The sequence below is a fragment of the Coenobita brevimanus genome, chromosome 92 (genome assembly GCF_032717465.1).
Source record: "Coenobita brevimanus isolate Jiangsu-jjx chromosome 92, ASM3271746v2, whole genome shotgun sequence".
NCBI lineage: Eukaryota > Metazoa > Arthropoda > Malacostraca > Decapoda > Coenobitidae > Coenobita > Coenobita brevimanus.
In genome coordinates this window covers 1,105,172-1,130,391 of record NC_137045.1, presented here as the reverse complement: position 1 = coordinate 1,130,391, position 25,220 = coordinate 1,105,172, and the positions used below count along the sequence as shown (strand labels likewise).

Below are 25,220 nucleotides of genomic sequence, written 5' to 3'. Positions count from 1 at the left end.
AAAAAAAAGTTTAAGAACTCCATTCATACGCTTCATTTCGGTGCTGTACAGTACTTTCTTATTTTTCCTACCTGTATATGATTTAATTCAACTTTGGAAGACCCTGTAGTAGTGGAAGGGTTAATCAAGGCTATAGCTAACACTCCCACTTCAAAAGCTTTCCCTTAATATGAATAAAATCGTCTGGAGATAGTAACAATAGACTATAATATACGTCATCAGAGTGAAGGCGATAATAACACGGTTGTAAGTTACTTGGTCAGCAATTGTCACCGAGTAAACTTACTCTTCGAGTCCGATCTACTACAGAGGAAGAAGAAGAAGAAAGAAGAAAAGGAAGAACAGCATATAACATGTTGGACAACAATGGTGAAAAAAAACAATACATACCTGTACTACGGTGAAAATTATGTGCTTTATTTGGATAGGGCAATAAGTTCTTTGGTCAACTGTTGGTAGTGTGTGAACTTACGGGAGTCAGGTATGGGTGGTGGTAAATTGATTGCGGGCACTAGAGGGTGACGACCAAACCCTCCTGGCAGGTCTATCAGTCCGCCTGGCTGCCCGAAACCAGGGGGTAAAGGCGGGCCCAAGGTCTCTGAGGTATCACTGTCCACCAGGCCTGGCTTTTCCACCAAGACCATCACTTCTGTAGTGGTAGCTGTGTGTCCATCATCCAGCCGCACGCCAACCATGTACCCTGTCTTGCTCTCACCAGCCTGTATGGTGGGGCCAGAAGATGGGTGTGTATGATAAGTGGCAAAAAAAAGAAAAGAAAAAAAAAAAGAGGGAGAGATCAGTGGAAGTTGATGAAGCTCGGGAACTGGCAGGGGATCGGGTTGACTGGGTGAATTATGCACAGAGGAACACATGGTACGGGTTTGACAATGCCCCTCCCCTCCTTTTTTTTTTTTTTTTAGCTTAACGATAAGTGAACTGACCTAAGTGAAATGCATCTATCAAGAAAAATGAACTCCCCATATCCCCCAAAAGTTGATTGTTAAGTCTGTGAGGCAGATCCAGAATTCTGAGAGGTTGAATGATATGAGAATGATTGAGTTACCTAATTTACTGCATATACTGCTGATAGCAATTCTTCCAATTACATATTTTCAGTTGTCTTGTTTCTAGATGCTACTTCACCCTATCTGTAGGTGGGAAAAAGTTGTTGATGATGATGATGATGCACAGTACATAATTTAAAGAGGATTTGTACTAAAGTGATCAAACCATGCACTTCGCAGCATGTCCCTTCCATGGCTTTCAGCATGACTGATTAACTATAAGACTTCGTCGCCTTGCGCGACAGAAAATAGTTTTACGAACTGTGATGCTGGATAAAAGACTGAACTTCAAGGATGTGAAGGAATGGACATAAACTAAGCTACTTGGACCCGGAGAGACCTGAATGGACCTCAGTGGACTCGACGACACTTGACTTGATCTACATGAGCCTGAATGGATCTGAAATTACCCGAACTTAACTGACTTGAAGCTCCCTATTAAAAAAAAAAAAAAAAATCACGCTCTTACCACTGGACTTGAGTTCGCCTATCTTTACTTGGAGGTGGTGGCTATTCTTTTGCACCTTCTTTCTCATAACTCAGTGACACGGTAAGATAATACTTTGACAGTTTTCATAACTCAGCGGCGCAGTAAGACAATACTTTCACTGTTTTCGTAACTCAGTGGCATAGTAAGAGAATACCTTGCCTATTTCTCGTAACTCAGTGGCAGAATAAGACAACAGTTTGGCCATTTCTCGTATTCAGTGGCAGGGTAAAACAATATTTTGACTCTACATCCATTCTACCCCACTTTTTCATGACTAACATCATAGGACAATGTTAGCCTTCTGCTACGGCTCAGCATTAAGATGAAGGATTAGCAGTATTAGGCGAGATGAAAGTGGACGGAGGATACCCGGGTGATAATTAGGTCGGATGAAAATTTAAAGCAATTCTGAATGTTCTTTTAATGTTTCATACCATAATGAAGATGGATACCTGAGGAACTTTTTTGTTTAACTCCTTTAGAACGATGACGTATTTATCATTTTTCTCTTGCTATCTCCAGGCAACTTTACTCGGCCTCCAAGACACTTCTTATTACTGTGGAAGGTTTAGATATAGCTTTCATTAATCTGTTCAATAAAAGAGAGGCCATTCCTAGGTCGAAGATCATCATCTGGAGGTAGCACGAATATAATAAAAATACGTCATCGGATTGGCGTGGTCATAAGACCTCATCGCAATGAAGAGGTTAAGTATCGCACAACAGTAATATTAGATCAGGTGACACACGTAAATGACACAAAGAATGAAGAGATATAAATGAGTAGTGTTGGCTTGGAATTTCTCTCTCTCTCTCTCTCTCTCTCTCTCTCTCTCTCACACACACACACACACACACACACACACACACACACACACTAACCAGGCCTGTTAGTTCCTTAGCGATGACGACCCTGTTATATGAGTCGATGGTAAGGTAGTGATGTATGATGTCGGAAGGTCGGCGGGGTACTAGTGTGAAAGTAATATCGTCGTGCTCGTTGTCGAAGGCCCTCAAGTTTTCGACCACTGACCCCACAGGCTCGTCCTCCCCCACGATCCATTTCTTGCTTGACTTCAGAAGTGGTGGCGAGTTGTTGCCCACCGCGCCTGTACGGGGAGTAAGAAGGAAGGGGTTAAGAGCTGGTAACAAGGAGGGTCAAGAGGGCACACAGGAAGGGGTCACGGGTCAAGAGGGTTAACAGGGAGGGGTCAAGACGTCACAGGGAGTGGTCGAGGAGTCACAAGGGGGATTTAAGACAACTCACAGAAAGGGGTCAAGAGGGGTCACAGGGAGAGGGTCTGGGTAAAGAATGACAGAGTGGACTGTACACGTTAACTGAGTAAAAAAATAGGAGGAAACACAAGAAATAACCCAAGTTCTTTATTTTTCTAACGTTGCTACCTACTCGTAGTCCCAAGTTCTGTACTTCTCTGTTATTTCGGACTCCATAGAAATTCAAGCTCTTTATTTCTCCCACCTTTCAAAGTACACACAGCCCATCTTCAGCGAGCAAACCAGAGAGAGATCAAGAACTTAAGCTCATTTCTCTGTTTCCCTACCATCTATTTTATCCACATGCTCTATGGATCAGTCACTTTGGAGTACTATGTCAGGATGGATCACTATACTGGCATACATTGCACTAAATGCCTATGAATGCTGTGACAAAGTGGATATCTGCATTGGCAACAAACAGCACCCAGTATCTATTATTGCTATGACAGAGTGAATAATAACTTAGTCAAGCACTGTAACCAGTACCTATCAGTGCTATGACAGAGTGGGTAACAACACTGGCAAATATCGCACCCAGTACCTATCATAGCTATTACAGGATGGATAACTACATCGGCAAACATCGAACCCAGCACCTACGATCGTTTCAAAGAAGACATAACTGCATTGACGGCCCAGTAAAATTGTGAACCATTATTTATGAAGGTATAGCAATATATGTGTTGGTATAGCATTATTTGTGCGGGCATAGAGTTATTTGTGTGGTTACAGTACTAAGTGTGAGGGCACTGCATTCTTTGTGTTGACATGGTATTATCTGTGAAGGTACAGCAATATGTGTGTGGGTCTAGCATTATTTGTGAGAGAACGGAATTATTTGTGACGGTACAGCAATATGTGTATGGGTATGGCATTATTTATGCAGGAACAAACTTATTTGTGAAGCTACAGCAACAGGTGACCTGAGTACATCTAATCTCGTGACACAACCGATGGACCATGCAGCTTCCCTCGTCATCGTCACCCGAACAAACATGGAAATTCTACTAAAGTGACTGTTCTTAAAATGTGTGTGAGGATGACTGTGGCAGGTGAGCCGGGACTAGACCAGTATGTTAATAAGGCAGCCACGGGAACAATGAAAGGAAGAGCGGGAAGCAGCAAACAACAGTTATTCATTTTTTTTTTCTTCATCGCGTCTACCTTTTTCCTTTTGAATAAAACATGACTTTTCGGCATAAAAGTTTCCTTAACTGCTTCAGTCAGAAGACGTATTTTTCGTTATGTCCTTGTTACCAGCAGATGATTATAAAGACTTTTCGAAGTGAACTCCTTCACTGCTTGGATGTTCTACTAAAACGAGTACAGTCGTATTACAAAGGCAAGAATATATTGAAAACAACGTCCTCTAGCTGAACAGCTACTGTAACTTCAGTTCAGGATCGCATTGTTAAGGTAACAATTATCTGGTTACAGAGCAGGAATTCTACTCTTGTCAGTTGCATGTGTGGGGATAATATTTCCGCTGCATGCCATTCACAGTGCATCATCTGCTGTGCCTGCGGGCCGAGGAAGCCTTCACAGATACGCTGCCAACGACGTGCCGCTAGTCCTGTCCAGTACACCTGTCAATCGGGTTTTTGCTGTGGCGACGAAAAGAACAGGAGAGTTTTGTCCCAGTGTCCTGCTGAGGGTACGTAAGCGAGAATGGACTCCGACATACTGGTAGCCTCCTCCTCAATGGTTTTATACACTCATAGTAACAGTCATCTGCTTTGCCCGCACACGTTGCAGTCTTCAGAAGTAATACCACCAAGGGTCTGTAATGGTTATTCTTCATTAAATGTTACGGAATACGGTAGCCTAGGTTTGGGCCAGTACACCTCGAAGTGTAGGGACTGGCTGCATACAAAACTCTAAACCGTTGACTCCAAGTAAAAAAAGTATATAATTCAGAGGAGAGATATACAATTTACTTGGCATCTTCACCACAAAGGAGTCAGTCGTCCAGTTACATAGAGCATGATGACTGGAAATGAGGCTGGTGGATTTTCTTTAACACTTACAGCCTCAGGTCTACCCATAATCTCGGGAGTCTAAAAGGGGGATGTTGTGCTTATTTGCATACGAACTTATGCGACAGCCATGTTGAAAGGCAGAAATGTCAGTATGAACTTAACTGAGTACAGTTATGATGTCCACAACCTTGCCATAAGAGACGCCAGTAGACATGTCAGTCATAATAATACATTGTGTCTTAATTTCACAGTGTCATAAATTGTTCAGGGAAAAATTGTACCGTAACTACTCATGAAAAATTTATTCTGATGTTGGAAAAGTTTATTCAGAGGAGTCTGTAAGTCGGCCGCGACTGTTGTATTAAAAAAAAGAAAAAAAAAAACTATGTGAATAGAAGAATCTAAGCTGTCGGTGATGTTCCATGTCCAGCCTCCAAACTAGTTCGTACTCACTGACGCTACATAACTGTGCCGTTTTTGTAGCCTCGTGCGTAAACCTGTGGCCGTGATCCTGTTCATGGGGACCTGTGTACCGGCTGCCCAGCACATTGTGTGTGTGTGTGTGTGTGTGTGTGTGTGTGTGTGTGTGTGTGTGTGTACGTGCTTGGTGGGGCGGGGTTCTCCTTTCATAAGGTGTAGGGGAGGCAGCACTTCATTTCTCAACTTACCCAAGGGTCCATTTTTTTTACCCGTGAAGTCTAGTGACGTAGAACTTACGTTTTATTTCTGCTACTTCCAGGCTATTTTATTCAGCTTGGGAGTGACATTTAACTGAAGGAGGTAGAAATGGCGTTCATTCATCCCTTCACAAAGATAAGTTCCCCTAGGCTGAATAAAATCGTCTGGAGGTGGGAAGAATAAACTAATACGTCAGCAGAGTGAAGGGGTTAATCTCTTGAAAATTAACACAAGTCTTTTGATAACACTGAAATTTCACTTGGATAAATTTCTGGCTTCCTAGGTTAAACGCGCATTCATGGCTGAATAATATGCAGATTCAACTAACGTTCTCCCTACGTGTCGAGTGGGGTTGGTGAAGGATTAGTGCCCCTCCCTGTAAAACAATTTACTCTAAGCCCTTGGCCACCCCGTTTGGGATACATGGCGTCTGGCAATGAATGAATGAATGAACTAACTGATCTCCCTCTGCTGCAGGTCATGGAGACTGTAGTAGCAGTGCAATAGTGTTACTGAACAACGTTACTTTTCCTTTGTAGATAAGGTAGTGCAGAATATAGTTTTTTCTTTTCAATGTTTCCTATGAAATTTCCATGGCTCATTTTTTTTTTTTTTTTTAGCTGCGTGATAGTCCTTCTCACTTTTTCCTGCCGAATTTGGCTGGAGAGCTTGGTGGTCTGGGGGGGGGGGAAGAGCCTACCTTCTTTGCTATCCTTACTATCAGTCCATAGAATTACATATCACAATCATTGCCTTTTCTGCAACAAGGGACCATTAAGTCTGTTCCTGTTTGCATTCCTTTGCACTCCTTGTGGGAGAGAAAGGGGGAAACTCTGACCACAGTGACTTCGCGGGGAGCAAGACAAGGTTATGCTCGGCTCAAAGTGACCTCGAGAGAAAATGCAAGGTCGCGAGGCCAGTGCTGTGTTGTGGTGAGGGCGGGGCGGCGGGCGGGAATCTAACGGCAGTTTCTCTTCACACCCTCTCTTGCTTCTCTTCTCTTTCGCTCGCCCCAAATAACTCTACCGGCCTTATGTTTTCAATTCGATGACGTACTCTTTTTCTTTTTTTCCCCTGCTGCTACCAGGCGATTACTAGTAAAGGTTACATTATAAAGCTATATTTCCCCCCTCCAGTCAAAAAACTCTCTCCATTGCTGAATTAACTGCCTGTAGATACTAAGAATAAATGACGAGATACGTCGTTGAACTGAAGGAGTTAATAATTTGCACGTCACTGATACACTTAAAAGTCGTGATTTTCGGAAGAGTTAGCTAAGTACTAATCACTGCTCACCAGCACCATCTGCCTTCTTTCACACTAACAGTTTGCATACAGGGAAAGGGATTGAAAAACAGAAACGAAGAAATATAAGAGCTGGAGAACAGTCAAATAGAGTTTCCACTAAAAAGGGCCAAACATCCATTGACTTATCATTCAAGCCAAAATTCTAGACGCCACTCACAGGCCAACCATTCCACACGAAACTGTTATTCCTAAAGCCAGTGCAATAGAGACTGCCAAGTGCAATAGACTCTGCTTATACAACAGTGCTTTACTCTTGCTTCCGGTGCTGGGGTGGGCGTGGTGGCACCAGTACAACGTCGACTCCACTGCCCGGCAGCCCCGGTTATACAAACGTCCCTCACCTCCCTCCCAATACCCAAAAGGAATATGGTGAAATGCAGTAGGAGTGCAGCTTCAGCCTGCAGTCCACCGGGTTCACATTCTGATGAGACTGAGGTTGCAGCTACTACTACTACCACTGCTGCTACTGCTGCTACTACTACTACTACTACTGCTGCTGCTGCTGCTACTGATTACACTATAAGTTTAAGACATTTTCTGGTGCATACGCTATAAAAATTAAGACCTTTTCTGGGTGTTACTGTTTTGATCGCATGTACTTTTAAAGCATCATGATGTCTGTATCTTTACCATTATGTGATTAGATCAAATTTATCATCATATCTTATCAGTATATGAGCCAGAAAATACAGATTACAGTAAATACCAGTGTCACGTAGGTCTCCCTCCCTCCAGCCCCATCTTGTCTCATCTAACCCTCCTCCCATCATTACCTCCATCACAGCCGTCTCTCTCTCCCCGCTCTCTAAAACACGCACACGCACGCACACACACACACACACTCTCTCTCTCTCTCTCTCTCTCTCAGTTCCTTCACCTCCGCCTGCCCGGAATATTCATTAAAAAAGTTCATTTGAAAGTTGCTGTGCGGTCGTCACGTTCTCGCTGACGTGTTTCTCTGGGTTATTTTCTCCTCCTCTGTTACCAACCATGTTCTAGTTTCGCACGTTTCACTCCGTTATTTCTTCTAGTGTAATATTAGTTTCATTTAATTCTGAGTTTCCTGTGTTCTTCGTGACATATGTTCTAGTTTCGCGTGTTTCACTTCTTGATAATGGATACTGAATACTGATATATAATCTGTTTGGCGATAGCGTAAGAGGAGGTGGAACAGGTGATAAGCGAGTGGGTGAGTAAGAGATAAGTGGCGATGGAGGAAGGGAGGTTGAGAAGGTAATAAGAGGGTAGGTGATCAAGCAGCCGTATTTTCCTAGGTAAAAGTGCCCCCCAGACACATCTTATTTGCTAGTTTATTTCGGTATCTGGTACCTTAATATATTTTGTATGCTATTATTGCATCGTTGATATAAAAATATATCAGCAACATACAAGATAATAAAACTTTGAGACAGGTAAAAATGAACCTATTATAGAGGTACTAGAGTCTTTTTAGCTTAAAAAATATATATAATTAGTGGCGACGGTGGAATAAGAGATGAGAAAGTATGAAGAAGGTGAGTGAGGAGGGACCACGAGCAGATAAGAAGAGCCTGATATGGGATGACAGCGGAAGAGGCGGAGGTGGCGGCGAGAAGACTGTTAGCATGGGCCTTGAGCAGCCCACTCCCCCCCTCCCCCTACTCACCCAGCACAGCGTTACCTCAGTGGCTGTACCCCCACCCCCTTCTCTAGTCACTTCCTCATTCATAACACAGTGGCCCGGGGGTGAACGACTCGGCCTCTCTCCTACACAATTACCCTCAATTGCTTCCGTGTATGGTCTTCACCGCAGTAGCAAGTAATACCAGTACTAACAATCCACTCATGATCATCATTGCAATAATAATAATAACAGGGTAGGGAGGATCGTCTAATCATATGGATGCAATAAGCAGAGTGAAACTTAGAGGAGTGTGAAAGAAAAGTAATATGGAGGTGACTTGAAGTGAAAGAGTAAAAGTGAAAGCAACTACTTAAGTAGTGGCAGATGAATATGAGCATAAAGTAAAGGAATAGTTAGTATCAATGAACTGGGAGAAAGCGGAATCAGAAATATATAGTATGGGAATGAATAATGCTTCATCAGGAAAGCTATGCGTCTGACCAGCGTTGCAAGGATGTCGGTTACAGTGCGTCCAAGACGATGATTTACACGTTCATCGTTAAGAATGGGTTGCTGTTATTAATAAGAAGCACATTCTAACTCAAAATGGATGCACCCACATCGCAGGCACTGAGGCGGGGTGGGCGTGTGACGGTGAAGGAAGGGGGGGGTACGACTAGTTGACCTTCATCCTTGGTCGTTGGTCATATTACTGACTGAAAAGCATCACGATTACGATGACTTCACTAACGCAGCTAGTGCATCGTTGGAAGATTGTTCTAAAGCCCCATAGATTATTCTGAGTGTATTAACTTCTACATATGTAGGACTGATTATTATATACGACAATGCCACTCAAGACTCAGCGACTGTTGAGTTCAGAAACAAAGTTACCACAGACTAGATGGTTCCATGGACAACCTCAGAATTATACCGTGGTTGATGGTGCTGGTAACTTAACTGAAGGTACACTTATTGAAGGTAAACACTACTTAGTCACATCAAGTCATGTAGCCATAAGTCCAGACGGAGCTCACGGTAACCTGACAAGTAGGACTCGAAGGTAAAACTGTGGTTAGGACGCATACACACACACACACACACACACACACACACACACACACACACACACACACACACACACACACACACGCACACACACACAAACAAACAAACAAACAAACAACCAAATCACAGTCATGAAGTGCAAATATCTTAATTAGTGTAAGTACACGAAACAATGCAAGCCACGAAGCTATTACATTACTTTTCAAACGACCTCACAGTTTCGAAACAAACACATTACACACACACACACACACACACACACACACACACACACACACACACATGGAGTAACGGGACTATCGGGAGAAAGTCTGGGTGTTTGACTACAGGAAATTGTTGTGTATGTACCGGTGTGACGAGTTTTGTGTGTGTGTGTGTATGTGTGTGTGTATGTGTAGCTGCAAGAAAAGTGTACTGATGTTAGAGTCCATGTGTGTAATCAAATGCATATCAATATATTTGAGAGAGAGAGAGAGAGAGAGAGAGAGAGAGAGAGAGAGAGAGAGAGAGAGAGAGAGAGAGAGAGAGAGAGAGAGAGAGAGAGAGAGAGAGAGAGAGAGAGAGAGAGGAGGGGGGGGTAATGTGAACCCAACAGTATGCGTGGACATGTTACAATATATATGTATGTATACATGTATAAATAGTATGTATGTATATTATGCATGTATGTATGCATGACGTATGTATGTACGGTATGTAATGTGTGTGTGTGTGTGTGTGTGTGTGTGTGTGTGTGTGTGTGTGTGTGTGTGTGTGTGTGTGTGTGTGTGTGTGTGTGCGTGCGTGCGTGACTGCTTCAGGCTTCACTGCTTTTCAGGCCAACTCCCCCCAGCCCCCTTCTCTCTCTTACTCCCCCTCCCCTTCCCTCCTTTTTCCTCTCTCTCCACATGTCATGATAGGAGGGGGGAGAGGGTTGAAGGAAAGAGGGAAGAGGGAGGAGAGAGAGGAGTGAAAACGAGGGAAGCAAGGGGAGGGGAGAGAATGGAAATGAGGGAGAGGGAGGGAGACAGAGATGAGGGAAGATAAGGGTATGACAGGGAGGAAGGAGGGAGTGAGGGGAGGGGAAAAGTGGGGGGTGAGATAGGGTAAGAGAAGACAGAGGCAAACGATAAAGTGAGAGAAAGATATGAAGGACAGTGGCGTCACCAGGGGGGGGGGCTAGGGGGGCTTAGCCCCCCCAAATCAAGGACTCAGCCCCCCAAAAATTGCAGCCTTCCAAAATAATAATAATAAAAAATCACCAGTTTACATAGTATGCTTACAGCTCGGCATTGACCCACCTAGCTTTCCCCCAACCCCCTACCGCCAATCCACTTTTATTCGTGCATCCATATTAGTTTAATACACTATTATTTATAGCTATATAATGTGATAAGTTATTCACAATTTACGTAAACCTATGACTCAAATCATAATAGTTATAATATATTAGATTCCCATATACTTTTTCCAAGCTTGGTTTTCTTTGAAATATATTTATTGCACAAAGAATGCAAGATTGTATTAAATTTATCAAACTTATTATAGATTTACAATATATAATATGGTATATATTAATCACGGAGCTTTAAAATTGGATTATGCAGTCTAAAATATCTGATCTATACAATTTTTCACAAATTCGAATGTTCAGAGTATCGAAACTCGGAATGTTTGTTTACAATGAGAAGTGTCTGTGAAATGTGGCTAAATCTTGTGTTGTTTTCGGTTTTATTTGAATGTATTTGTTTCAGTGGCTGTATAGACGTTACTACGTTCCGGCATATTGCTAGCCACCCCACTTTACCTGTTCATTTTTGTTTTTACGGATATGAGATCTAGCCTATACTTTATACAAAGAGTCGGCAGTACTTGTTCAGTCGACACGACTGTCAGAACTGAATGTCATTTCCCTTTTATAGGCTATTCTACAATAATACATTTGCGGATATCAGCCATCAGCCACTCAGGTGATGAAAAGGTCACCTAAAAATCCTCAGGGACAAGGTGACATAAGGAAATTCTTTCGCACCTGCACCTCCAAAGATGACTCAGATGAGTGCCAAGAAGTGGCTGTTATTGGGAATGAGGTGCCAGAAGCAACCCCAGATAACCCCAAAGCTGAACCCATTCAGACATGTAAGTAGCCCTATATCAAACTTTTTCAGTAGTCATTTTATGAAGCTTAGGCCCGGATTTTTTTTAATTGATTTATTTTTAAATTGGCTAGGCCTAGGCTATTTCTCAGTGTTGCAAATATATTGTCCTAAACGTACAGAGTGGGAAAGTGAATGGCTTTGTTTTCCTATCACAGTACCGGTAATGGAAGATAAATCTTGGCAATTATATCTATATACATTGAGCTTCTTTGAATTATCAAATTTAATATGGTAAGTCTAAGAAACCGTTATGATACCACATAATACTAGCAGTTTAAGAAAAACTTATCTGCAAAAAAGCTTTATACAATTACCTTGTACACATTATATCATAAGGTTTACTGATACCTAGTATTAGGCCCATCAATATTCATGTGTCCTATAAGTTTCTTATTAATAGCCTGTGAGACCTTATTTTACTTTTTCTTCATCTATAGGCCTCAAAAATTCCCCTAAAACTGCGCTTACAGCGCCCCCCCATACCCCCCAGCTGCATAGGCTCGCTTCGCTCGCCCCCCCCCTTCTACCTACACCAGGGCCACAGCCCCCGCAAAATCTGACCCCTGGTGACGCCACTGATGAAGGAGGAGGAGATGAAAGAGGAAGAGAGAAGTTTAAGCATGAAAATCAATTATTTGTCGTGCCAGCCACTGCCTAGTACCTCAGAAATTTTACTAGCAAAAAAAAAAAAAAAGAGGGTATCATAAAAGTCTTCGTATGGGAAGTTTCGTTTTATAATTTACACAGATTTTTAACTTTTACTTAAACAATTGTGGTTCACATGGAAAGTAAGTACAGTGTGCACAAATAGTTTTGCTTACTGTGTTTGTAATGCATAACTCAAATTTATAAGAGCTGTGATTAAATATTACACCATCTGAACATTACAGGAACTGGACTAAACAAAAAAAAATCGTGTCAATTAATTTTCAAAACCTTATTACATTATTTGACAACACAAAAATAAATATATGACTTGACTTATTTGTTTATTGGACACAAAAGAAAATGAAATACTACTTCATAACTATAAAGATTACTGACAGTGCATTACGATACTCCTCATATTCAGTGTTCACTTCATATGGCCATTCCTTGTATTTCAGCTTCCTTGGTTTAGCTGAAGGTGCTGTCAGCTTGACAGCAGCATTCTGAGAGTCGAAGTCTTTCAGGGCAAGTCCAACTGCAGAGATTCTGATGAGGTCCTCTTGCATATCTGCTGTTACTGAGCTGCGGACATCCGATCTCACCTAGTTTTGTGCGAAAAACTCACTCACACTGAGTAAACTCCTTCAGTATCATTACGTCTATGAAGTTTTCATCTTGCTTCTGCCAGACTATTCAGCTCAGGGGGACCTCTTGTGGTTCTAGGATGTTTGGAACGGAAATAATGATGAACAGCGTTGAGCAACAGATGGCAACAGTCCCTCGTAAAGGCAACATGTCTGGCAGTGTGTTTATAAGAGATATGTTTTATATTGTCTTCGGATATACCCGGTAGCATATTATCTGTACCGTAGTTGTTGTGCTGGATCAGTCCATTTGATTATACCATATCTGAGTACTTTTAATTCGTGTCTTTTTAATGATATATTTTTCTTTTTCCTTTTTATTTGGATGTACAGTATGCAGTTATATTTAAATCCATCTCTGGGAGGGATGGAGTGGGAAAAAGAAGGGAAGAGGAGAAAGGAGAAGGAAAGTAGTGGTGAAAGAAAAGACGATGACGAGAGAGGAGAAAGGTGAGAGAGTGAGTAGAAAAAAGAAAGAGGAGAAAGTAGAAGAGTGAGGGGATGAGCTGAGCATTAACGGGAGATGGGGGAGGTGTAGAGGTAAAGGTGAAGGGAAAGAGGGGTGGGAGGAAGGGAAGGAGCGTTACGGGAAGGAAGAAAAAAGGGGAAGGATGAAGGAAAATGTACGAAGTAGGATATAAAACGCGATGGCAAATAAAACGTGGTAACTCCAGGCTCATAATTTAGAGTAGAAGATATATTCAAATGAATACACAGCTTTAACATACGTGTGTATAATTCTTCCATCTGAATAGTTCACGGCAGCGTGAAATCACGATATAACATTATGGCTTGGGAGTGTTTTGTCCTTGGCCAGATGGAGGGTAAGAGTGGAAGGGGAGTCAAGGGTCGGGGATGAGGGGTAACTGTCAGCACTCACAGACTCACAACATCTTGTTCTGCTCACCCACAACACGCAGCAACCGCAAAACGAAAAGTAACAAGCACAGGCACTTCGGGTTTGCTCTACGGGCAAAACTTGTTCTTTCGGCTGGAAGTGACTACGGTGGTTTTCTTAAGAAAATCCACAATGGCCATAACTTTAACAATAATTACTGTATACAGGGCACGTGGTAAGCTCATTCGAAACTTTCATCTTGAGACGGTCCGTTTGTGATTCTCATCATCCTCAAAATCTTGACGCGTAGGAATGCTATATTCTAGTGCTTGTCATTATTTCTTTATGTTACTCGTCACCAACTGTCCAGTACAGTGTGACAGGTCTAAATATATACGCTCCTTACAACATACTAATATCGTTGTAGTTCGTTTAGTTATTATGTTTTAGACTCAAGCAACCAGTACTGGCAGAAGTAGTGAGTGAGGTTACGTGCATGACGCAGACGTAGGTACAGGGGTGAGCAGAACTCGACCTTGCTGGGTGGTGAGTGTGTAAAGGCGGGAAGACATTACACCGTCTCCTGGCTGCCACAATTGCCAGTCTGGGTGATGAAGCCAAGGTCGCCGGGATAAGTGTGTGCTCCAGGGACCATATTTATTTAGAGTCCTGTGTTTAAGTTGTGTAAAAGACTGCTTCTTTATACTTGTATCCCCACGCCTATAACAGGCAAAATTATAAATACCAGAGTGAGTTGTTATTCATGTCATAATAACCACTCATTTTCTGGAGATTTGCTGGCTGTGAGGACTGGTTTGAATCCTTTTCTCCACGAGGCAGTGACGGCCGCCGTGGTTTACATTATACTGGCAAGTACAGTCTATGGTGACGGAAAATGAAATGCAGAGTGGCCCATACAATTGCTGTACTACGTTCCTCTTCCTTTCCACCAGGCAATTTCTTGTGTGTTGCTTGGACGGCTCAGTCAGCATTATCAGTGTTTGTCCTGCATCATTGATTCATTTCCTATTCTCTCTACCACATCTATGCCCACACCAGATGACTGAGCCGTCCCTACAGGACATAACATACCATTCAGTGAGTTTCTAGTGGAGCGCTGTTTGCAGAAAAAATGTACACCGTGAGGGATTGATGTCCCATGAGTTACATTACGGTCACATTCACCATTATGAAGAATGGAAATCTGTCTGTCTTCAGTTAGACACCTTAATTCTGGAGGGCGTGGCCATGAACAAATAGCCTTCACGTCGCCCTGTCCTCTGCCATCAGGCAGCCCTTTCTGCATCCCACACCACTCATTCATGTACATCATTCCATCCTTTCACCTCATCCTCGGTCTCCCTGTCCTCCTCTCTCCACCTCACTGACATACATATTTCAGGTAATTTCTAACTCTCCACTAGCTTCCCTATGGCTCCCTCTTGTATTTTGTTTTTCTCTTGGAAGGAACAAAAATTGAGGGCTCGCGGCCTTTGGTTCCTTCTTCCTCGCAAAAAAAAAAAAAAAAAAATCTCAGGGTACTCCAAACGCTTTTCAGAACATATACATCAATATCACAACGCTTCTGAACTTCCTAAACTGTCTGGAGACGATCAAAATAGAAATGCTGTCCTTTGAGAAATATGTGTCAAAGATCACTAGTGATTCAGTACTGCACTGACTGGTGATTCTAACTTTCATTTATCTCGATTGACTTCAAGAAATTGATCATTAAATACTGTTATAACAACGGCAATCATGCTTCCCTTTCCCGTGCCTGGCGTAATCTTAGTTTTTTCGCTCTTGTGGCGAGAGGAAAACATCAAAACTGGCGGATAAAAGAAGAGAACACGCAAGTAATTCATTTATCCTGTCAGTTTAATAGGTCCTAGCAGGAAGTTATACAGCGTCTTAAATCTGCCTCATTTCTCCTCCAGTCACGTCAACAGTTTTTCAGCACCATTCCACTTCCACTGATGCGCCCGTTTCTATCGTTAAAAATAATGATTTGTGTGTGCGATTAAACATGGCCGTAGTTGTAAATGGTTTCTTGGCTTACAGGAAACCATTTGGCTTGTCACTCAATGTAATGCCACCTGTAAAGGAAAGAAAAGCAATAAGAAGTGACAGGAAAGATGGGAGAAATAGGAAGAGAGGAGGACAGGCACAGAAAAAGAATGATAAAGGCTAAGAAAGAAGTAGTGGCAGCGCTACATCAAGTGAGTGGATCATGGTCGCCACCACCTACAAAATCTCTCTGTTAAGAATCAAAAGGTGAAATACGGGGGTAGGTGGTGGAAAAAGCGGCCAGACTTAAACATTCCTTAACACACTGTTGTTTGTTGTTCTTTCTTGGACTGAAGAGGCCAAGCCAAGCCTTATTAAATCAGTATCCAGAGCGACAAGCCAACAGACATGCATTGCTTCACAGTCAGTGGAAACTAATTACATACCAGTACCGCTGCCACAACACGCCGCTCCTCACTCACTCACACACTCACTCCAACCCCCTGTAATCCATGTGCCCAACAAACACTGTCAACTTCCATCTAACATAACTAATATCGAAGAAGACAGTAAACTGATACTACAGACAGAAAATAATCCAAAATTAGTCTCTTAAGCTAAATCTCTCTTAAGCTGAATCAAATCATCTGGTAGCAGCAAAATGAAAAATCATCTATGTACAGAGAAACATACGAAACCTTTTTCAGCTTAGGAATATTAACCAGCAGAGGAGGGTGAGAATCAGAAAAGGTGATAGACGAACCTGTCCTCAACTGTACATTACATCAGAGCATCCTATAAGTGGGTTGGTGATGCTACATTACCTCACCCGGATCCACCAGTGTCCCACATCTGCACATTCCACCTTCCACATTACACCACAGAGGCGGCTCCACCACATAGCGTCTTGCATAAGGCCGCCTCCATTCACCTCACTGTTTCTCCTGGCATTCCCCAAACCCCGATGACATTCCCCGGGCGGGCTTTTCCGACACTAAAACAAGTTAAGGTGCACCCGCGTCCTGTTTGCTGTCGGGTCTGCATATTCATTGCACAGCTTCACTACCAGAGATCCTTTCTCAAATTATTAACCCTCTCATGGTCGGCACAGCTCTCACTAATATTCTGTTCTAGTTAACGCCAGATGATTTGATTCAGCTAAGTGTAGGTCACAGGAGCCTGAGGGAGTTAATAAGCTGCCATTTTCCGCTTGCTCTCATCTCATGTACACTGATATAACTAGTTCACTACGATACATCCAGAAGAAAGTGTTAGAAAGAATTAAAAAAGGTAGTCGCACTGAAAGTATTAACTAACAAGATATGATACTTTTCTGCATTCAGACAGAAAATAACACATATCTAAGATGAGCATAAAGCTATACCAAATCCGGAGATATGAGGCTATAGTGACACATACATACATACATACACATAATTACACAGAGAAACAAGCAGGTATACAGATATCACCATGATCATCCTGACCTTCCCCCCCCCCCACACCCCAGGATAGGATGTGGTAATTTTTGTTATGACGCAGAATTCATCATGTCTGTCTGCATATCTACGACCATCCCTCCACCATACTGCCCACGTGCAAAAATAAATAAATAAATAAATAAAAGCACAATATTCAGTCAAGGAAGGAACTTTGGACTTAGGGTACAAGAAGCAAAATGACCCAGATTATAAAGGTTGTGTACATCTGCGGTAGTACTCTCAGTAGGCTTGGTCAAGGGCTTTTTTATTTTGGCTTTGATTTGTGCAGCCAGACGATTATATTTACTCTCTCTCTCTCTCTCTCTCTCTCTTTCTTATCTTTTTTTTTCCTCCTCTTAAGTTGCCCACCTTCTTCTCCAACATCCTGCACCTGCATCCCCCTCCCTTCACATCTTGACGTAGCCTCAATAACCTTGTTCGTCTTCTCAGTGCCACCTCTGTTTTCTCTTTGGCATCTCCCTCCCCTCTCACCTTCCGTCTTCTCTCTCTCTCTCTCTCTCTCTCTCTCTCTCTCTCTCTCTCTCTCTCTCTCTCTCTCTCTCTCATTTTTTTCTCCCTCCATTGTTCCAAAAACCACTTCTTTTAAAACCTCCCTTCACTTTTCTTCCCCTCCTTTCCCCCCCCCCTTTTTTTTAAGATCTAAATCTTTCTCGTTCCTTCCCTCCCTCATCTTCACTTTCCTTCTTCAAACTCGATATTCTTCCCCTCACTTTCATTCCTCTATTTTCCCTGTACTCTCTTCCTCTTTCATCTCTTCAATCTTCATTCCTTTCCCTCATCTTCCCCCTCATATTCATTTCCCTCTTTATTATTCCTACTGTCTCTCCTCTCTCCTTCCCTCATCTCTTCCATTTCCACTTCCCCTTCACTCTCACTCTTCGCCCCTTTCTCTTCCTTGCTTCACCTCCGCTTTCCCCACCCTTCACCACGCGGACGCCTTTCTTCATTTTGTTGCATCTAACGTCACATGCCTTTTATTGAAGCAAGGAGGTTATTGAAGGCTATATCTAACCCTCCAGTTCTAAAAAATTTTCCCAAACTAAAAATCTGGCGTTAGGAAAAATAAAATAATTAAAGAGGTCACACTAGTCATGGGGATAGACGTTCACCCTAATCGTAGTATTTCCCTCATCATTCTTCACATTCTGGATCCGCATTACACATGATCTTAACACATTATTTTTATGATAAACACATCACATTGATTTATAGTACTTCACACGTTATTAGACACTCTAGTTTGGTACTGAAGTGCTTGGTAGCTGTATTATGATGAGTGAAAAAAAAGAATTTTGAAACGCATGCCTTTAAGCCTGATGATGAACCGTATTTAATATTTTATTCTTGTTGTTACCAAGCGACTATAATCAACTAAAGAATCTGTACTAATGGAATGGGTAAAAGAAGACCATACCACCATGCAACCTCTCCATTTCTGAAAGTCTTTCCTAAAATGAATAATATCGTTTGGAAGTAGTAAGAATACACCAATAACCCCTTCAACTCGGTTACATATACAGATGTTTTCAGTTTAATCTTGCCACCACCTGACGATCACATTCATCCTTGGAGAGTCCCTTAGTAGTGAAGGGGTTAATAACGGCAATATCTATTACCTCCAGCTAAAAACATTTCTCCTGAGTAAATCGTCCGTACATTGTAAGAACCAAATACATCATACGTTTTCAGACTGAAGGGGATAAATTAAGTGGTTAAACTCGTGAGGCTTTATGAAGACGCCAGATAGCATCAAAATCCGCTTCTGGTAAAATAATTTCCTTGTTTTCCTAGCCTGTCTAACTCCCGCCCTTTGACGGCATATTTATCTCACTGCCTTGGCACCATTTTTTTCTCTCTACAACTCTGATCATATTGCTCTTGGCTCACAAAGGAAAAGAAAAATTACTTTAGTCTAAGGTCACTAGGTCTGTTTTTTGTATACAGTATATAACATCCGCTTTCTGTAGAGCTTTCAATGCAGTGGTCAAACTTAATGCTTGGTAGGAATATGATTAAAAATACAAAGTTTTCTAGTGACAGTCTTAATCTTTTATCGCTTCACCTCGATGACGTCCTATGATGAATATTCTTGCCAATATCAAACGATTTAATTCAGCTCAGGAGATTTTTTTTTTTTTTTTTTTTTTAACGAAAGAGACTACATACAGAGGTCTTCCGCAACTTCAATAAAACTGCGTGATGGTATCCAATGTATAATGAAGAATACGTTGCCGCAGCAAGGCAGTACGTCGTTTTTCTTATTTTTCCTCATTTAAATTCCTAATCTCAGCTTCTTTCATTCTCTTCTATTCTCCTCTCCTCTCTCCTTACCTCCTGTGTTTCCTTTTCTACTCCGTAATCTCTTCTCCTACCTTTTCCAGCTTTCTCCAGCATATTTCATACTTTCTCCACCTCGCCGCTGGTCCTATTCTCTCTCTCTCTCTCTCCCCACCTTCATTTATCATTCCGTGTTTTCGCCCAATTTCTGCTGTAACTTCCACTTATTTGTTTTTCCCCCCCTCATACATGTAAATAAATAAATATATATATATATAATAATTATACACACACCCACACACGTATACTCATCCCTATCACAGTTCTTTTCCTGTTCCACTTTCAGTCACCTTAACATTTTCAACAGCTTCATAATTTCTCAGTAATTCTGCAGACATAATTCCTGTTTTTTCCCCTCTCATATCAAGGTGTTGTTTGGTATGGGTGTTACTTCCTTATGCTGTGTTCGACACCTTTCCTACACTAATTATAAAAGAATATTGATTATGGAATTAAAGTAGGCGGGGGAATTCATCATCCACTCATTTGATTTAAAGATGCCTTCAGGTGGCACTACAGCAGTGACAAGCCACATAATTTCATGTGATCCAGTAACTCATTTACTACACTGAGTGGTAATCATATAACCAGTTGACCCCTGAAGAACTCGTGGATTAAGGTGCTTCAACTGAATGGGGCCAGTAATGGGTTAGATCAAAGGATGGGTTGTGGTTTTTTGCCCACAAAATGTTACTTAGCGGCGAGCGCGAATGGTTACAATCACCCTAAAATCCTGAGATTGAGTAGCCTAATCCGGGGGACACTCGCTTCTGAGGGGTGAAAAAAAAAGAAAAAAAAAAAAAAAAGAGGGGGAAGGGGAATAGATGATGATTATACATACATATCTATATCTATATCTATATCTATATCTATATATCTATCTATCTATCTATCTATCTATCTATCTATATATATATATATATATATATATCATTGGATCCCAGAGCTGCTGGGGGAGGCACTGCACTGGGAGGGTACTAAGCGTACCGCCCTCCGCCAGTCGCGAAGCTCATAGGTCCCTACCCGGGGGTTCCCTACTTTATCAAGATTTGAAAATTCCCGGTTCTGTCCAGTACTGCGGACACTGGGCTCCAATGGGTTAAATAGAGAGAGAGAGGGGAGGGAGGGGAAGGGAGAGATTAGCCTCAGGCTACTCCTGAGTGAACCAGTCTCACTTTCAACATATCCTCTTCCCTTCTTTCACCATTTCTCTGTCTAACCTCATTGCCTTCCCCTTAATACATTCCAGTCTCCTTACACCATCCCTTTTCTCCTTCTTTGTCCCTCCTGTTATTAGTTATTCCTGTCTCCTTTTCCTCGTTCTCCTATTTCTCCTTCAGCTCCACCCCACATCCCGTTCTTTCCCACATCCTCAATTGGGATCACTACCGAAGTGTTGAAATCTCCCGCCTGGGAAGAATGACTCACCGGAATTATAATACGCCTCAAATTACGGGCTGTGACAGATGGAGGGAGGGGTGTGGAGGATGAAGGTGTTAAGTGGAGCGTTGAGGGAGGGTTGGCTAGGGAGGGTTGACTAGGGAGGGGTTGGCTAGAGAGGGGTAGGAGGAGTTGAGGAGCCAAAGGGAAGGGAGGGGTTGAGGAAGGGGCTGTGGTGGTGAGGGGAAGGAGAGAAGCAGGGAGGAGAGAGGGGGGGCTGGGAAGGAGGTGTAAAGTCGGGTTATACTAAATGAAGTCTTGGAGAAGGAGTTGACTGAGGAGATAGGGAAAACAGGGAGGGATGAAGGTAAGGGGAGACGGTTTGCATAAGTAAGTAGTCTGGAGGCTAGGGTTGGGCAGGGGAAGGGACGGAGCGAATCGCTGTGTAGGAGATGGGAAGGGGAGGAGAGGGAGAGGTTGGGCAGGAGATGGGGAGGGGAAGGAGTGGTTGGCTGAGTTGGCGGAGATGAGGAAGGGAGGATGAGGTTGGAGAGGAGATGGGGAGAGGAAGGAGTGGTTCGCTGGGGACGGGAGGGAAGGGGAGGGCGGGACGGGGTTGTTGTGAAGGGAAAGCAGAGAGAATTGTGCACAGGGTGCTGGTTCGTATGAGAGGGAGTTGGACAGGAGGTGTGGGTAACTATATGCTATTTTGCTAAGGAGGCAGGGAGAAAATCAGCAGTTGAGGATGGAGGTAATTAGATATATTAATGGAAGTAAATGGTGAACACATAGGGAAAACGTGGAAAGATGGAGAAATAACATACTCCAGGACAGAAGAAAATCTCCATGAAAGGAAAGCAAAATAGGATGCATGGGAAGGAAAAGTGGAGTGTGTGTGGGGGAGGGAGGGTTGTTGAAGACGGGATGAAGGAAGGTGGGTGGAAGGATGGTTCATTCTGATTAACTGTTACAGAAAGGACAAAACTGTACTGTATAATACCCCTTACTATTTGGGGTTATTTTTCCTTTAACAGTTGCATTGACCGTCTTACTGGGGCTATTTAGACACCCTGTTGATTCTTAACATTCCTTTCCTTTATCCACATACAGAAAATGTGAGAGAGAGAGAGAGAGAAAGAAAGAGAGAGAGAGAGAGAGAGAGAGAGAGAGAGAGAGAGAGAGAGAGAGACAGAGAGAGAGAGAGAGAGAGAGAGAGAGAGAGAGAGAGAGAGAAAACCCATCGTTCTAAAGGGGGAAAATCAGCAGGTGGATTACTTTGACAGGGGGGGAAAAAAAAAATGCCAGCTAAAACGGAAATCCAGCAGTTAACCTTCTGATGGTGGCGCGTTTTCCTGGTGTATATATCACTCCAGTTAAAGTCACATGATTACGTTCAGCGGGGAGGGAGTCATAACAGCCCGAGTGTGTTAGTATCGTCACCATTAACCCTCTCATGGTTGGGACGACTCTAGTATCGTGTTCCAACTTATGCCAGAGGATTTTATGCGGCTGAAAGTGAGTCACAGCCGCCTGAATGCTAATAAGAGGCCGAAGAAGGAGGACTATAATTAAAAGCCTATCGACTGCACGAGAATCCATATGGCAATCAGCTTTTGGTGAGTCACAATCTTCCCGTAGAACAAGACTCGCAACAGTTGAAGTTACATCCAGGTTCCCAATATTAGCCACAGAGTGATGATGCATATTACAACGAAGGAGATGAAGGCCTAGAAATGATGCCTGTCGCGTACACAAGCGTCATTACGGTAGGAATTCGAATCGTCATAATCTCCCCCTGGTATACGACACGCAGCAATCCAGTTTTCACTCAGGTCCCCAGTTATGATATGGGGTGAAGAGGGACGTGTGGGAGGCAACATCAGAGGAGGAGGAGGAGGAGGAGGAGGAGGAGGAGGAGAAGGAGGAGGAGGAGGAGAAGGAAGAGGAGGAGGAGAAGGAGGAGGAGGAGGAGAAGGAGGAGGAGGAGAAGAATAAGAAAATCTATATTTATCCGTGAAGAGAACGAAGGTCATCAAGGCAGACAATCACCCTTTGCTAAGTCCCAATCTTCGCCTTGAAAACGAGACGCGGTAGCTGGTTGGGTGCAGGGTAAAGGAGGACAGGGAGGGCAGGGAGGGAGGTGTGTCGGCCGTATAAGGTAAAGCAGGGGTCGTTAGCCTGTAAACACATGGCAGGGCCGAAGTATGTACAATGGTTTTCAAAAGGGAGAGAGGGAGTGTATGGGTAGGACGGTGAAAGGTAGGTTTTGACAACTTCCTCTCTTTAGTTATCCTCCTTTTTGTTATCTTTAGGCGATTTTATTTGGCTAAGAGAAGATTAATTTTAACTGCATAAATTAGACACAGCCATCACTAATTCTTTCACTATTAGTGCACACTTCTATTCTGAGGAAAAATAGAATATAGAAAGACGTCATCTTATGCATGGGGTTAGGGGCACTTCACTACTCCACACACACACACACACACACACACACACACACACACACACACACACACACACACACACACACACACACACACACACACACACACACACACACACGCTTGTGCTGTGCTGAGTGTACTAATCAATCATAATTAACTCCCCTAACTATCTTGGTCGAAGTTTATATAGTCCTTTCCTATAACATATTGTTTTTGTTTTGCAGAAGAGAATGTGGAATGCAGACAGGGCCTAGAGTGTTATTTTTTTTTTTTTTCATCTCATGGCGTGTGCGTATTCTAGACCCATTTTAACTACTGTAATACGATAGCAACATGAATAGTTGCGCTTTATATAAGTGTATTTCCATTTTAGTGGATAAAATATGGAATGAAGATAGTTTTTTCTTTCTTTCTTTCTTTTTTTTTTGTGTGTGTGTGCATCTTAACCCTATTGTAACTAACCTGGTATAAATGTATGAAGTCTAATTTCTCTTGTTTAACTTATATTCACAATGCAGTATAGATTTGGAATGCAAGTAGAGCTCATATTTTTTTCTCTCCTAGTGTATGCGTTGGCGCGTATGGCGTGTTATATACAGACCTTGGGCGGACCTACCTTGGGCTACGATGAAGAGGAAGCATAGGGTGATGTAGCGAGGGCCAGGGGGCTTCATGGTGACTCACTATCCCTCTCTCACCACCACCACCACCACAGCAACAGGTGAAACGCACAGCACTACACCATTATGGCCTAACAACAAACTTTACTTCACTTTAGCTTCTCTCTTCCCAGGACTTGGTAAAAATCACACTTCCACTACTTCACTTCGGCTGCCACCCTTCCCAGCAACTTGGTAAATCTCTCGAAAAGCGTATACTCCGAACTTAATGTCACTTCTGTTTCACTTCACATTGGTTACTTTATCTCCCAGCACTTGGTTAAAATCTACAAAGGTTTGTATTCCACACTTGATTGATTCCACTCACAATTCCTTAGCACAGCCACTCATCAACTGCTGGGCACAAACACACGCACGCAATCACACTATTGGAGGCCTTCGCTATTTGTCAGGGATACCCTAAAATGTAATATTTTCCATACATCTGCTGATTTATGTATTTGAGAAACTGGCAAGTCAGCTTTATACGTGATGATGAAATTTTGAGTGTCACTGTTTCTTCAATTCACTAATGAATTAATAGTAAAAGATAAGCATAAAAAAAAGAGAGACATCGAAGCCTTGCTGTACACACTTCCGTGGGGGTATGTTTTGGCTGTGTCAGTGGGCCATCCTCCATGACCTAACGATCCACCTCACACAAAACACATTGATATATCCTCCTTTCTAATCCGGCGCGATTAAAAGATCCATGTTCTTCAGCTCAACGTGTCTGTTTTGATGTTAGATGGAATAGATCACATAGCTCTGCCGAGGTGTGGCGATGTGGCGTAGTGGTGCAGGACTCCCAAGGTACTAGGAACTCTTCAAGGCTCTCAAGGCTCCTGTGCTTCTATTTATAAAGGATCCTAACCATTTCTTACGATTAGCAAGTCTCCGCATTAGTAAGTTATCAGGAGAAATCGCTTTTCTTACACGGATTATTCACTTTAACGTTCACTACAGGCGTAGTTATGAAGTATTTTGGAGCTGTACGAGTGAAAACAAAGATATAACCACGTACTCTGAAACACGACTTATGTTTTGGAGAGTTTATGAATAGCCCCACAGATCCGCCAACACTCTTGCTACAGCCGCGGCTCATATTATTACATCGCTTAATTTGTCGCCATATTTGCCGCTTACGGCCAC

General features: G+C 42.6%; 1 protein-coding gene across 1 annotated transcript in view; it reads right to left on the bottom strand.

Annotated features, from left to right (window-relative positions):
* The window catches only part of LOC145412059 (uncharacterized), a 33,935-nt gene extending 9,852 nt beyond the window's left edge, over positions 1 to 24,083 (bottom strand). The window contains exons 1-3 of the mRNA XM_080281977.1: positions 24,026 to 24,083; positions 2,437 to 2,663; positions 473 to 719 (exon numbers count right to left, since the gene is read on the bottom strand). Coding sequence (XP_080138103.1) covers positions 473 to 719; positions 2,437 to 2,663; positions 24,026 to 24,083 — 532 coding nt within the window. The remainder of the gene's footprint in view (positions 1 to 472; positions 720 to 2,436; positions 2,664 to 24,025) is intronic.
* Positions 24,084 to 25,220: the final 1,137 nt, after the last annotated feature.